The sequence below is a fragment of the Scyliorhinus torazame genome, chromosome 12 (assembly GCF_047496885.1).
Source record: "Scyliorhinus torazame isolate Kashiwa2021f chromosome 12, sScyTor2.1, whole genome shotgun sequence".
NCBI lineage: Eukaryota > Metazoa > Chordata > Chondrichthyes > Carcharhiniformes > Scyliorhinidae > Scyliorhinus > Scyliorhinus torazame.
The window spans coordinates 2,623,342-2,637,588 of record NC_092718.1 but is presented as its reverse complement, the minus strand read 5'-3'; the positions used below and the strand labels follow the sequence as shown (position 1 = coordinate 2,637,588).

Below are 14,247 nucleotides of genomic sequence, written 5' to 3'. Positions count from 1 at the left end.
TCCGAGGTCCCCACATGCTTCAAAAAAACCACCATCATACCGGTGCTAAAGAAGAACCAGACAACGTGCTTCAACGATTATCGTCCGGTGGCCTTGGCATCGATCATTATGAAGTGCTTTGAGAGGTTGGTCATGAGGCAAATCAACTCCATACTTCCAGAATGCCAGATGGACTACAATTCACATACTGCCACAACCGGTCCACAGCAGACACCATTTCCCTGGCCCTACACTCATCCCTGGAACATCCCGATAACAAAGATCCTACATCAGATTCCTATTCATTGACTACAGCTCTGCCTTCAACACCATAATTCCAGCCAAGCTCATATCAAAACTCCAAAACCTAGGACTTGGCTTCTCACTCTACAACTGGATCCTCGGGTTTCTGACCCATAGACCACAATCAGCAAGGATAGGTAACAACCGCTCCGCCATGATAGTCCTCAGTACCAGGGCCACACAAGGCTGCGTACTCAGCCCCTACTACACTCCCTGTACACACACGACTGCGTGGCAAAATTTGGCTCCAACTCCATCTACAAGTTTGCTGACGATACGACCATAGTGGGTCGGATCCCGGACAACGATGTGTCAGAATACAGGCGGGAGATAGAGAACCTAGTGGAGTGGTGCAGCGACAACAATCTCTCCCTCAAACCCAGCAAAACTAAAGAGCTGGTCATTGACTTGAGGGAGCAAAGTATCGTACACACCCCTATCTATATCAATGGTGCCAAGGTGGAGATGGTTGACAGCTTAAAATTCCTCGGTGTGCACATCACCAAAATCTGTCCTGGTCCACCCAAGTCGACACTACAACCAAGAAAGCACAATAGCAGCTATACTTTGTAAGGAAATTAGGGGGGAATGGTGGCGCAGTCGTTAGCACTGCTGCCTCACGTCGCCGAGGTCCCAGGTTCGGTCCCTGCTCTGGGTCACTGTCCGTGTGGAGTTTGCACATTCTCCCGTGTTTGCATGGGTTTTGCCCCCACATTCCAAAGATGTGCAGGGTAGGTGGATTGGCCACGGTAAATTGTCCCTTAATTGGAAAAAATGAATTGGGTACTCTAAATTAACAAAAAAAAATACTCTCAGGAAACTAAGGGAATTCGGCATGTGCACATAGACTCTTACCAACTTTTACAGATGCACCATAGAAAGCATCTTATCTGGCTGCATCATGGCCTGGTATGGCAACTGCTCAGCCGAAGACCGTAAGAAACTACAGAGAGTCGTGACCACAGCCCAATCCATCACGCAAACCCACCTCACATCCATTGACTCTGTCTCCCGCTGCCTTGGGAAAGCAGACAGCATAATCAAAGACCCTCCCACCCGGCTTATTCACTCTTCCATCTTGTTCCATCGGGCAGGAGATACAGAAGTCTGAGAACACGCACTAACAGGTTCAAAAATAGCGTCTTCCCCACTGTTACCAGACTCCTAAACGACCCTCTTATGGACTGATCTGATCTCTTCACACGTCTTCTGTACTGAGTAGTACAACACTCAGTATGCTTCACCCGCAGCCTGTGTCTATGTAATTACATTGTGTAATTGATTGTCCTATGTTTTATTTTGTGTGGAATGATCTGTTTCGACTTATGCAAAACTAGGGGCTGGTTTAGCACACAGGGCTAAATAGCTGGCTTCGAAAGCAGACCAAGGCAGGCCAGCAGCACTGTTCAATTCCCGTACCAGCCTCCCCGAACAGGCGCCGGTATGTGGCGACTGGGGGCTTTTCACAGTCACTTCATTTGGCTACTTGTAACAATAAGCGATTTTCATTTTCATTCATTTCACAATACTTTTCATTGTACCTCGGTGCATGTGACAATAAACAAATCCAAATCCAATATTCTTGCAACATTGGGAGCAGATTTGAATACGCCAAAGGAGGGCTCTTGCCAGTCAGGGGCTGCAATGCCAGCAGCAGGCAGCACCAGAGGGGAGGCTGGTCAGGATGCAGCCATCCAACAAAGGCATGGTGGAAGACATAAGACATACACTGGCACATCAATACATCCTCAGAATGGGAACCAATTACCTGCAGCTCTCCGAGAGGCATTAGTTTGGGACAAATATGAAATTGAGGGGTTCCAGAGTTGTACAACTCCAGACTCTCGCCTGATGCACTCAATAACTTCCCCGTCTCCAGTGAAGACATTTTTATCTTCTTGATGTACCATTGAAGGCTAATATTCATGTCCCTATCAACCACAGTCACTGATATAATTCACTCAATCCTATGCAGACAAGAGTGTGGGCATAGATTTCTGTCTATTTAATGGTACACTATTGACCTGTTGCTTCCACTGGCGGCCTACTAAATAAACAATGAGAATCAATTCCCAACCTTGATGCAAATATCATGATCAATGTCACCAAACCAGAATACTTGATGTATGTTCTTGCTGATGGGGTTTAAAACTCATTGCTTATTCAAATATTGAACCTGTCCTGAGCCAATGGTGTGATGCCTGTGCAGAACATTGACAAGTTTCCATCTTCCAGTGCAAATTTGAAAGTTGCATGGGATGAGTAATATAAATGGGCCAGAGTGGTACAAATGCATGGTTCTCCCAAGACCAGCTAAAAGCTCTCCAGAAATTACAAAGGAGATAGACGACACACTCACTATTTACAGATTTCCATTTCTAGCACAATTTTAACAGTGCAGTAATAATAGTGCTCCTTGAATGGTTTAGCAAAATGAACAGCTGTCATTTTCTAACCTGGTGCTTCAGTTGTGTGTGTCAATGGCGCTGATGCCTCTGCCAAAGCAGCTAATGTAGCCAACACCGACGTGGAGGAATTCCCAAACTGTACTGTAGAAATACCCAAAGATTCTGAAAGTTAAAAAAATCAAACTTAAATGTGATTCTTCAGATAACAGGTTAATGACATCTACATGTATGCTGATTATTTTAAAATGCTGTAAAACACTAAAAGCACTGAAACAGAAAGCTTTAGAATGCTATTAAAAACAAAAGTTAAGACTTCCGGGTGCGGCTATGCAGAGCTAAGTCGCACGTTTGGCAGCTCCCGCTAAAAATGTATTTTTGGGCTCTTTTCAGGGTCCGTAACGGCGCTTGTTCGACGTTTCCCGGTGTGGGAAGGGGACAGCAACATTCCCTCAACAGTGTATGGATTGGACCAGGAGTGGGGCGATTTAAAAAAGTGGCATTGAAGCAAAGAAAGGTGCGAGGGAGGAGGACCAAGATGGCGGCGGGCGGAGACCAGGCAGCGTGGAGGCAGTGGGCGCAAGAGCAGCAGGAGCTTCTCCAGCGCTGTTTTAAGGAACTGAAAGCAGAGCTGCTGGAGCCGATGAAGGCTTCAATCGATAAGCTGCTGGAGACCCAGACGGCCCAAGGGGCGGCGATCCGGCAGAAGGTCTCGGAGAACGAGGACGAGGTCCTGGGCCTGGAGGTGAAGGTGGAGGCACACGAGGCGCTCCACAAGAAATGGCAGGCAAGGTTCGATGAGATGGAGAACCGGTCGAGGCGGAAAAACCTGCGTATCCTGGGTCTCCCGGAGAGGCTGGAGGGATCGGATGTGGGGGCCTACGTGGTCAACCATGCTGAATTCGCTGATGGGAGCGGGGGACCTTTCAGGGGCTCTTGGAGCTAGAGGGGGCCCGAGTGCTGGCGAGGAGGCCCAAGCCCAGCGAGCCGCCGTGGGCGGTGCTGATGCGGTTCCACCGGTTTGCTGATCGAGAGTGTGTGTTAAGGTGGGCCACGAAGGAGCGGAGCAACAGGTGGGAGAACGCGGAGGTCCAGATTTACCAGGATTGGAGCGCGGAGGTGGCGAAGAGGAGGGCCGGTTACAACCGGGCGAAGGCAGTGCTGCACAGGAAGGGGGGGGGGGAGGAGAAGTTCCACACTTGGGGGGGACGATGGAGCGGGGGGAGTGGCCGGGGTCAGCAGCAGTCAGCTGACATACGGGAGTGCAATGCGGGGAGCAATGCAGCTAGGGGGGAGGCTCAGCTTGGGGGGGGGGGGGGGGGGGCGGGGGGGAGAGACCGGGTTGCTGCTGGAATGGCCAAGGGGGAGCTGGAGTTGGTAGAGGAGGTCGGGGCGGGGGTCTGCCGCTGTGGGGAACGGGTCGTGCGGGGGGCGTGGGCACGTGGCTGGCCTAGGAAGGGCATTGGCTAGTCGGCGGGGGAGGGGGTGAGTAGTCCCCTGATCCGTCTGATAACCTGGAATGTAAAGGGACTGAATGGGCCGGTCAAGCAGGCCCGGGTGTTCGCGCACCTGAAGGGGCTGAAGGCGGATGTGGCCATGCTTCAGGAGACGCACCTGAGGGTGACGGATCAGGTAAGGTTGAGAAAAGGGTGGGTAGGGCAGGTGTTTCATTCGGGTTTGGATGCAAAAAATCGTGGGGGGGCGATCTTGGTGGGGAAGAGTGTCGTTCGAGGCATCGAGCATTGTGGCAGACAATGGCGGTAGATATGTGATGGTAAGTGGTAAGCTGCAGGGGGAGCGGGTGGTGTTGGTCAATGTATATGGCCCGAATTGGGACGATGCGGGGTTCATGCGGCATATGCATGGCCGGATTCCGGACCTGGAGACAGGGGGCCTGATAATGGGGGGAGATTTCAGCACGGTGCTGGACCCGGCATTGGATCGCTCTAGGTCTAGGACAGGCAGGAGGCCGGCGGCCGCCAAGGTGCTGAGGGGGTTAATGGACCAGATGGGAGGGGTGGGCCCATGGAGGTTTGTGAGGCCAGGGGCCAGGGAATTTTCATTCTTCTCCCATGTCCACAAGGCCTACTCCCAGATTGACATTTTTTTGTCATGAGCAGGGCGCTGATTCCGAGGGTGGATGATACGGAGTTCTCGGCGATAGCCATTTCTGATCATGCTCCGCACTGGGTGGACCTCGAGTTGGGGGGAGGAGAGGAACCAGCGCCCGCTGTGGCGCCTAGAGGTGGGGTTGCTGGCGGACGAGGTGGTGGGCGGGCGGGTCCGGAAGTGTATAGAGAGGTACCTGGAGGCTAATGACAATGGGGAGGTGCAAGTCGGGTGGTCTGGGAGGCGCTGAAGGCGGTGGTCTGAGGAGAGCTGATCTCCATTAGGGCACACAAGGAGAGAGGGGAGAGGAGAGAAAGGGAGAGGTTGGTGGGAGAGATGGTGAGGGTGGACAGGAGGTACACTGAGGCCCCGGAGGGATTGCTTAGGGAGCGGCGTAGCCTCCAGGCTGAGTTTGATTTGTTGACCACCAGGAAGGCAGAGGCGCCGTGGAGGAAGGCGCAGGGGGCGGTACATGAATACGGCGAAAAGGCGAGCCGGATGCTGGCGCACCAGCTTCGGAAGCGAGAGGCAGCTAGGGAGATCGGGGGAGTTAGGAGTGGAGGAAGGAGCACGGTGCGAAGTGCGGTGGGTATTCAGGGACTTCTACGAGGAACTGTACCGGTCTGAGCCCCCACTGGAAGAGGGAGGGATGGGTCACTTCCTGGACCGGCTAAGGTTTCCGAGGGTGGAGGAGGGGCAGGTGGCGGGGTTGGGGGAGCCGGTTGGGTTGGAGGAGTTGGTCAAAGGGATAGGGAGCATGCAGATGGGGAAGACACCGGGACCGGATGGGTTCCCGGTTGAATTTTACAAGAAGTATGTGGACCTGATGGGCCCACTGTTGGTAAGGACCTTCATCGAGGCAAGGGAAGGGGGGGCTCTGCTCCCGACCATGTCTAGAGCGATGATTTCCCTGATCCTGAAGCGGGACAAGGATCCCCTACAGTGTGGGTCATACAGGCCGATCTCACTCTTAAATGTAGATGCAAAGTTGCTGGCAAAGATTTTGGCCATGAGGATAGAGGACTGTGTGCCACAGGTCATACACGAGGATCAGATGGGGTTCGTGAAAGGGAGGCAGTTGAATACTAATGTACGGAGGCTCTTGAACGTTATAATGATGCCCGCGATGGAAGGGGAGGCGGAGATAGTGGCGACGATGGATGCGGAGAAGGCCTTTGATAGGGTGGAGTGGGGGTACCTGTGGGAGGTGTTGAAAAGTTTCGGGGAGGGGTTCGTCAGGTGGGTGAGGCTGCTGTATGAGGCCTCGGTGGCGAGTGTGGCCACGAACAGAAGGAGGTCAGAGTATTTCCAGATACACCAGGGGACGAGGCAGGGGTGCCCCTGTCCCCCCCTGCTCTTTGCGCTGGCGATTGAATCCCTGGCCATGGCGTTGAGGGAGTCGAGGAACTGGAGGGGGCTGGTGCGGGGTGGTGAGGAGTATCGGGTGTCGCTCTATGCGGATGATTTGCTGCTATATGTGGCGGACCCGGTGGAGGGAATGTCGGAGGTGATGAGGATCCTTAGGGAGTTTGGAGATTTCTCCGGGTACAAGCTTAAATGGGGAAGAGAGTTGTTCGTAGTGCACCCGGGGGACCAGGAGAGGGGGATTGGTGAGCTCCCGCTAAAAAGGGTGGCGAGGAGTTTCAGGTACCTGGGGGTCCAGGTGGCTAGGAGTTGGGGGGCCATACATAAGCTTAACTTCACGAGGCTGGTGGAGCAAATGGACGAGGAATTTAAGTGGTGGGACGTGCTGCCGCTCTCCCTGGCAGGTAGGGTGCAGTCAATTAAAATGACGGTGCTCCCAAGGTTTTTGTTCCTGTTCCAATGCCTCCCCATCCTGATCCCTAGGGCCTTCTTCAGGCGGGTTAACAGGAGCGTTATGTGGTTTGTGTTGGCGCAGAAGACCCTGAGGGTGAGAAGAGTGTTCCTGGAGCGCTGCCTAACCTCTGTGGGTATTATTGGGCCGCCAACGTGGCGATGGTGCGTAAGTGGGTGATGGAGGGGGATGAGGCGGCGTGGAAGAGGCTGGAGATGGTGTCCTGTGTGGGCACGAGCCTGGAGGCGCTGGTGACGGCTCCGCTGCCGCTTCCTCCAAGGAGGTATACCACGAGCCCAATGGTGGTGGCTACCCTCAAAATTTGGGGGCAATGGAGGCATCACGGGGGGAGGTGGGGGCCTCGGTGTGGTCCCCGATTCGGGGGAACCACCGGTTTGTCCCGGGGAGGATGGACGGAGGGTTTCTGAGCTGGCACAGGGTAGGTATTAGAAGGATGGGGGACCTGTTTGTGGAAGGGAAGTTTGCGAGCCTGGGTGAGCTGGAGAAGTTTAGGCTCCCTCCCCGGGAACACCTTCAGATATATGCACGTACGGGCGTTTGTTCGGCGGCAGGTGGAATTCCCACTGTTGCCGCCACGCGGGGTCCAGGACCGGGTGCTGTCGGGGGTGAGGGTTGGAGAGGGGAGGATCTCGGCAACATATCAGGTGATGCAGGAGGAGGAGGAGGCCTCAGTGGAGGAGCTAAAGGGCAAGTGGGAGGAGGAGTTGGGCGAGGAGATTGACGAGGGGATGTGGGCAGATGCCCTGGGGAGGGCGAACTCATCCTCCTCCTCTTGTGCGAGGCTCAGCCTCATACAATTTAAGGTGCTGCATAGGACTCACATGACCGGGGCACGGATAAGCCGGTTCTTTTGGTGCGAGGACAGGTGTGTTAGGTGCTCAGGGAGCCCAGCAAATCACACCCACATGTTCTGGGCTTGCCCAGCACTGGAGGACTTTTGGAAGGGTGTAGCGAGGACGGTGTCAAGGGTGGTAGGTTCCAGGGTCAAGCCGGGCTGGGGGCTCGCAATATTTGGGATGGCAGAGGAGCCGGGAGTGCAGGAGGCGAAAGAGGCCGTTATTCTGGCCTTTGCGTCCCTGGTAGCCTGGCGAAGAATTCTTCTTCAGTGGAAGGATGCGAAGCCCCCAAGCGTGGAATCCTGGATCAGCGATATGGCAGGGTTTATTAAATTGGAGAGGGTGAAATTTGCCTTAAGGGGATCGGTACAAGGGTTCTTCAGGCGGTGGCAACCGTTCCTAGACTTCCTGGCAGAACGTTAGAAGTGGTCAGCAGCAGCAACCCAGGGAGGGGGGGCTGGTTCGTTTTACTGGAGTGGGCGTGTATATTTGCCCTTGTGTTGATGAAGGCTGTTACTTTATTATTTATGTATATAGGGGGGGGGGGGGGGCTTGGTTCTTTTCTTTCTGTATTTTGTTGTTGATATTTTGTGAAAATTTGATTAAAAATTATTTTAAAAAAAAACAAAAGTTAAACTTGGCATTTGAATTTTATTCCAAGTACCTTTCAAAGGTCAATAATCACCAACAGCTGCAAGTGAATTTCTTAAATTCAATCGATTTGGTAATCACCTTTATGCATTGGAATGGATTGTTTTAACTAATCAGAATGAAATAAGAAAACTCAATTCTGGTGTTATACAGAGCTTTTATTTTTAAATTTAGAGTACCCAATTCATTTTTTTCCAATTAAGGGGCAATTTAGCATGGCCAATCCACCTGCCCTGCACATCTTTTGGGTTGAGGGTGAAACCCACGCAGACACGGGGAGAATGTGCAAACTCCACACGGACAGTGACCCAGGGCCGGGATTCGAACCTGGGTCCCCAGCGCTGCAGTCCCAGTGCTAACCACTGCACCGTGCTGCCCTTAATAAATCAAATGACGTTGATGATGGCTCTCTTTAAGAGCAATCCACCTAGTGCCCTCCCCACCTATAACTATTTCCTCTTCATATAATGATCCAAGTCTCTTTTGAAAGCCATGATCAAAGCTGTCTCCACAACATATTCAGGCAGTGTATTGCAGATCCTAACCACTCACTGCTTAATAAACATTTTCCTCATGTTGTTGTTGCTCCTTTTGCCAATCCCCTTAATCAGCATTCGCCGCCCCTCAATCTTTCCACCAGTAGCAAGTTTCTCCCGAACCACTCTGTCCAGATCGCTCATGACCTTCAGTCATAGAAGACCAGGGAAAACAGGAAGAGGGCTTTCACAGCAATGAAAAACCAAAACAATAAAGTGGCCAACATACCTGATGCCTTTGTTGTTCCAGTAGAAACTAGGCCAGTTAGGTTGACCACTCCTCCAGGTCCAATAATGAATTGTGGTGCAGCACCATGTACTGTGATTGCATCAGAGCTGTCTGTGTTTGTATTGATCTGGTTCTGCATTGCCCTCTGTGTAACAAGACAAAGGGTTATTGAACAACACAATAGGGGAGTGTACACTCCTTGAAGAAGGTGGCCATCTTAATTAGAGGAAATGCTTTTTTGTATTGTCAAAGAAGTCAAGAGTTATGGGAATAGACAGGAAAGTAGAGTTAAGGCCACATCAGACCATCCACAAGCCAACTTACTGGCAAAGCAGGTTAGATGGACCAAATGACTTACTGCTGCTCCTGTTTCTAATGTTCTTCTGTTCTGAGACCAAACAGGCTAGGGTTCCTTTCCCTAGAAAAGGGAACAACTTTTGCTGATGGAGGACTTTAAAATTATAACGGGGTTTGACAGAGTTGATATCGAGAAAATATTTCCATTCATGAGAAGAACCAAGACTATAGACTATAAATATAAATTAATTACCGATAAATCCAATAGGGGATTCAGGAGGAACCTGTTACCAACAGAGTGATGAGAATGGAACGACCGACTTCCGGGTGCGGCTATGCAGAGCTAGGTCGCATATTCGGTAGCTCCCGCATGGAACGGACTTTTGGGCTCTTTTACAGGGCCCCCACGGCATTTATTTGACATTTCCCGGTGTGGCAAGAAGACTGCAACATTCCCCTGACAGTGTCCACCAGGAATGTTATGTCTTTTGGCTACCAGACCCGGCAGAAACAGTAAAAGATTTGGCTGCAACAGGATAAACAGGGCCTCTTCCAGCCATGCAGGTGGGGGAAGGGCAAGCTTAAAGCTGTAAACTGACCTGAGGACCTTTATCAAAGGCAAATTCTCGCAGCAGAGGGAACAACTGTGAAAAGATCTCACCAAGGCCACTGAAGAAGCGGGGACGAGGCTTCCGGTGGCGGCCATGGAGTAGGAGGTCGCGCATTCGGCAGCTCCCGTCTGGAACGGACTCTTAGACCTTTTTCAGGAGTTTCCACAGACATTTTGGGGCAGATTGGTGAAGTGAACACTGCTAAAAGGATTCCCTCTCGAGACTTCCGGTTGCAGCTATGCGGAGCTAAGTCGCACATTCAGCGGCTCCCGCAAAAACGGACTTTTGGGCTCGTTTCAGGGCCCCCAACGGCACTTTTTCGACGTTTCCCGGTGTAGGAAGGAGTTAATAATAGCTCCCCGTCAGTATATGGCTTTAACTAGGAACGGGGTGACAAAAAAGGCGGTGAACCAGAAGAAGGGAGGGAAGGACAAAATGGTGGCGGGCGGAGACCAGGCAGCGTGGAGGCAGTGGGCGGAGGAGCAACAGGAGGGTATCCAGCGCTGCCTCAGAGAGATTAAAACGGACCTGCTAGAGCCGATAAAGGCTTCTTTTGATAAGCTGCTGGAGACACAGACGGCCCAGGGGGTGGCGATCCGAGAGGCTCAACAAAAGATCTCCGACAACGAGGATGAGATCTTAGGCCTTGCGGTAAAGGTGGAAGCGCACGAGGCGCTCCACAAGAAATGGCAGGAGAGGTTCGAGGAGATGGAGAATCGGTCGAGGCGGAAGAATCTGCGGATTCTGGGCCTCCCGGAAGGGCTGGAGGGACCGGACGTGGGGACCTATGTGGTCATCATGTTGAACTCGCTGATGGGAGCGGGGTCTTTCCAGGGGCCCCTGGAGCTGGAAGGGGCCCATAGAGTGTTGGCGAGGAGGCCCAAGGCTAACGAGCCTCCGCGGGCGGTGCTGGTGAGGTTCCATCGGTTCGTCGATCGGGAGTGTGTGCTCAGGTGGGCCAAGGAGAGGAGCAGCAGGTGGGAGAACGCGGAGGTTCGGATATATCAGGACTGGAGTGCGGAGGTGGCGAAGAGGAGGGCCGGGTACAATAGAGCGAAGGCGGTGCTGCACAGGAAGGGGGTGAAGTTTGGCATGTTGCAGCCGGCGCGACTGGGGGTTACCTTCAAGGACCAGCACCATTATTTTGAGTCTCCGGAGGAGGCGTGGGCCTTTGTTCAGGCCGAGAAGCTGGACACAGACTGAGGGTCGGGATGGGCGATTGGGGACTGCGGTGGATATGTTATGCCTATTTTTGGTTCGGGGGGGGGGGGGTGCCTTTGCATTGTTTTGTGTTTCTTTTTCTGTGTTTTTCTCTTTCGGGTTGGGGAGGGTGGATGGGGCGGGTTGGGCACTGTTTTGGTTGGTGGCCGGGCCTGGTAGGTGGAGAGTTTAGGCGGGATTTATTTCCTGCACCGAAGACTGGGGGGGGGGGGGGGGGGGGGGGGGGGGGGGGGACCGGAGCGGGGAAGCGAGGATTGTTTCCCGCGCTTAGAACGGAGGGGGAGAGCCTGTGAATGGGGAGCGGGAGAGGAGGGTGTGCCACACAATGGGAGGAGTCGAAGGGGAGGCGGGAGTGGCCGGGGTCAGCAGGAGTCAGCTGACTTGCGGAAGTGCAATGGGGGGAGTAAACCAGCTAGGATGGGTCCTAGCCGGGGGGGGGGGGGGGGGGGGGGGGGGGAGATATCGAGTTGCTGCTGCTAAGATCAAGGAGGAGCTGGAGCGAGTGGGGTGGGTCGAGATGGGGGTATGCCGCTGTGGGGAACGGGCTGGGTGTGGGGTGCGGGCGCGTGGCTGGCCGAGGAGGGGTCATGGCTAGTCGGCGGGGGAGGTGGGCGGGTAGCCCCCTAATCCGGCTGATAACCTGGAATGTAAGGGGACTGAATGGGCCGGTTAAGCGGGCCCGCGTGTTCGCGCACCTGAAGGGGCTCAAGGCGGATGTGGTTATGCTCCAGGAGACACACCTGAAGGTGGAAGACCAGGTAAGACTGAGGAAAGGGTGGGTAGGTCAGGGGTTTCACTCAGGGCTAGATGCCAAAAATCGAGGGGTGGCGATCTTGGTGGGAAAGAAGGTGTTATTCGAGGCGTCGAGCATTGTCGCAGATAATGGCGGTAGGTACATAATGGTAAGTGGTAAGTTGCAGGGAGAGAGGGTGGTACTGGTCAATGTGTATGCTCCGAACTGGGAAGATGCGGGTTTTATGCGGCGTATGTTGGGTCGGATCCTCGACTTGGAAGTGGGGGGCCTGATAATGGGGGGAGACTTTAACACGGTGTTGGATCCTGCACTGAATCGCTCCAGGTCTAGGACGGGTAGGAAGCCGGCGGCGGCTAGAGTGTTGAGGGGATTTATGGACCAAATGGGAGGGGTGGACCTTTGGAGATTTGCACGACCGGGGGCTAGGGAATTTTCATTCTTCTCACATGTCCATAAGGCTTATTCTCGAATCGACTTTTTTCATTTTGAGTCGGGCGCTGATAACGAGAGTAGAGGATACCGAGTATTCGGCAATAGTCATTTCGGACCACGCCCCGCATTGGGTGGACTTGGAGATGGGGGAGGAGAGGGACCAGCGCCCGCTGTGGCGCTTGGAGGTGGGGCTGCTGGCAGACGAGGAGGTAAGCGAGCGGGTCCGAGGAAGTATAGAGAGGTACTTGGAGACCAACGACAACGGGGAGGTCCGAGTGGGGATGGTATGGGAGGCACTGAAGGCGGTGGTGAGGGGAGAGCTGATCTCCATCAGGGCCCACAAGGAGCGGAGGGAGCGGGGGGAGAGGGAGAGGGTAGACAGGAGGTATGCGGAAGAACCTGAGGAAGGATTGTTGAGGAAGAGGCGCAGCCTCCAGGCCGAATTCGACCTGGTGACCACCAGGATGGCGGAGGTGCAGTGGAGGAAGGCCCAGGGGGCGGTCTACGAGTATGGGGAAAAGGCAAGCCGGATGCTGGCGCATCAGCTTCGGAAGCGGGACGCAGCTAGGGAGATTGGGGGAGTTAAGGACAGGGGAGGGAGTGTGGTGCGGAGTGGGGTTGGCGTCAATGGGGTCTTCAGGGACTTCTACGAGGAATTGTACCGATCAGAGCCCCCACGGGAGGGAGGGAGGGATGGGCCGCTTCCTGGACCAATTGAGGTTTCCAAAGGTGGAAGAGGGACTGGTGGCGGGACTGGGGGCCCCGATTGGGCTGGAGGAGCTGATCAAAGGGATAGGTAGCATGCAGGCGGGGAAGGCACCGGGGCCGGACGGTTTCCCGGTCACGTTCTATAAAAAATATATGGACCTGTTGGGCCCGCTGTTAGTTAGGACCTTCAATGAGGCAAGAGAGGGGGGGGCTTTACCCCCCACGATGTCCCGGGCACTGATCTCCTTGATCCTGAAGCGGGACAAGGATCCCCTGCAATGTGGGTCTTACAGACCGATTTCCTTGCTAAATGAAGATGCCAAGGTGCTGGCGAAGGTCTTAGCCACGAGGATTGAGGATTGTGTGCCGCAGATCATCCATGAAGACCAGACGGGGTTTGTGAAGGGGAGACAGCTGAACGCGAATGTGCGGAGGCTTTTGAACGTTATCATGATGCCAGCGAGGGAGGGGGAGGCGGAGATAATGGTGGCGATGGACGCTGAGAAAGCCTTCGATAGGGTAGAGTGGGGGTACCTGTGGGAGGTGCTGAAGAGGTTCGGGTTTGGGGAGGGGTTTGTCAGGTGGGTTAGGCTGTTGTATGAGGTCCCGATGGCGAGTGTGGCCACAAATAGGAGGAGGTCCGAGTACTTTCAGTTGCACCGAGGGACGAGACAGGGGTGTCCCCTGTCCCCCCTGCTCTTCGCACTGGCGATTGAACCTCTGGCTATGGCACTGAGAGAGTCGAGGAACTGGAGGGGGTTGGTGCGGGGTGGGGAGGAGCATAGGGTGTCGCTTTATGCGGACGACCTGCTGCTGTATGTGGCAGACCCGGTGGGAGGAATGCCAGAGGTAATGAGGATCCTTAGGGAATTCGGGGACTTTTCAGGGTACAAGCTCAATATGGGGAAGAGCGAGCTGTTCGTAGTTCATCCAGGGGACCAGGAGAGGGGGATTGGCGAGCTCCCACTAAAAAAGGCGGAGAGGAGCTTCAGATATTTGGGGGTCCAGGTGGCCAGGAGCTGGGGGGCCCTGCATAGGCTTAACTTTACAAGGCTGGTGGAGCAAATGGAGGAGGAGTTCAAGAGGTGGGACGCGCTGTCGCTGTCCCTGGCGGGTAGGGTGCAGTCAATCAAAATGACGGTGCTCCCAAGGTTTCTGTTCCTGTTCAAGTGCCTCCCCGTGTTTATCCCGAAGGCTTTTTTCAGGCGGGTTAACAGGAGAATAATGGGGTTTGTGTGAGCGCGAGGGACTCAGAGGGTGAGAAGGGTGTTCCTGGAGCGGAGTAGAGATAGGGGGGGGCTGGCGCTGCCCAACCTCTGTGGGTACTACTGGGCCGCCA

The 14,247-nt window shown here is 54.1% G+C and overlaps 1 protein-coding gene across 7 annotated transcripts in view; it reads right to left on the bottom strand.

The window, feature by feature from the left end:
* The window catches only part of gabpb1 (GA binding protein transcription factor subunit beta 1), a 164,930-nt gene that overhangs the window by 142,105 nt on the left and 8,578 nt on the right, over positions 1 to 14,247 (bottom strand). For all 7 annotated transcript variants that reach the window (XM_072470279.1, XM_072470278.1, XM_072470280.1 and 4 more), the window contains exons 4-5: positions 8,886 to 9,030; positions 2,739 to 2,852 (exon numbers count right to left, since the gene is read on the bottom strand). In XM_072470279.1, the coding sequence (XP_072326380.1) occupies positions 2,739 to 2,852; positions 8,886 to 9,030 (259 nt within the window). The remainder of the gene's footprint in view (positions 1 to 2,738; positions 2,853 to 8,885; positions 9,031 to 14,247) is intronic.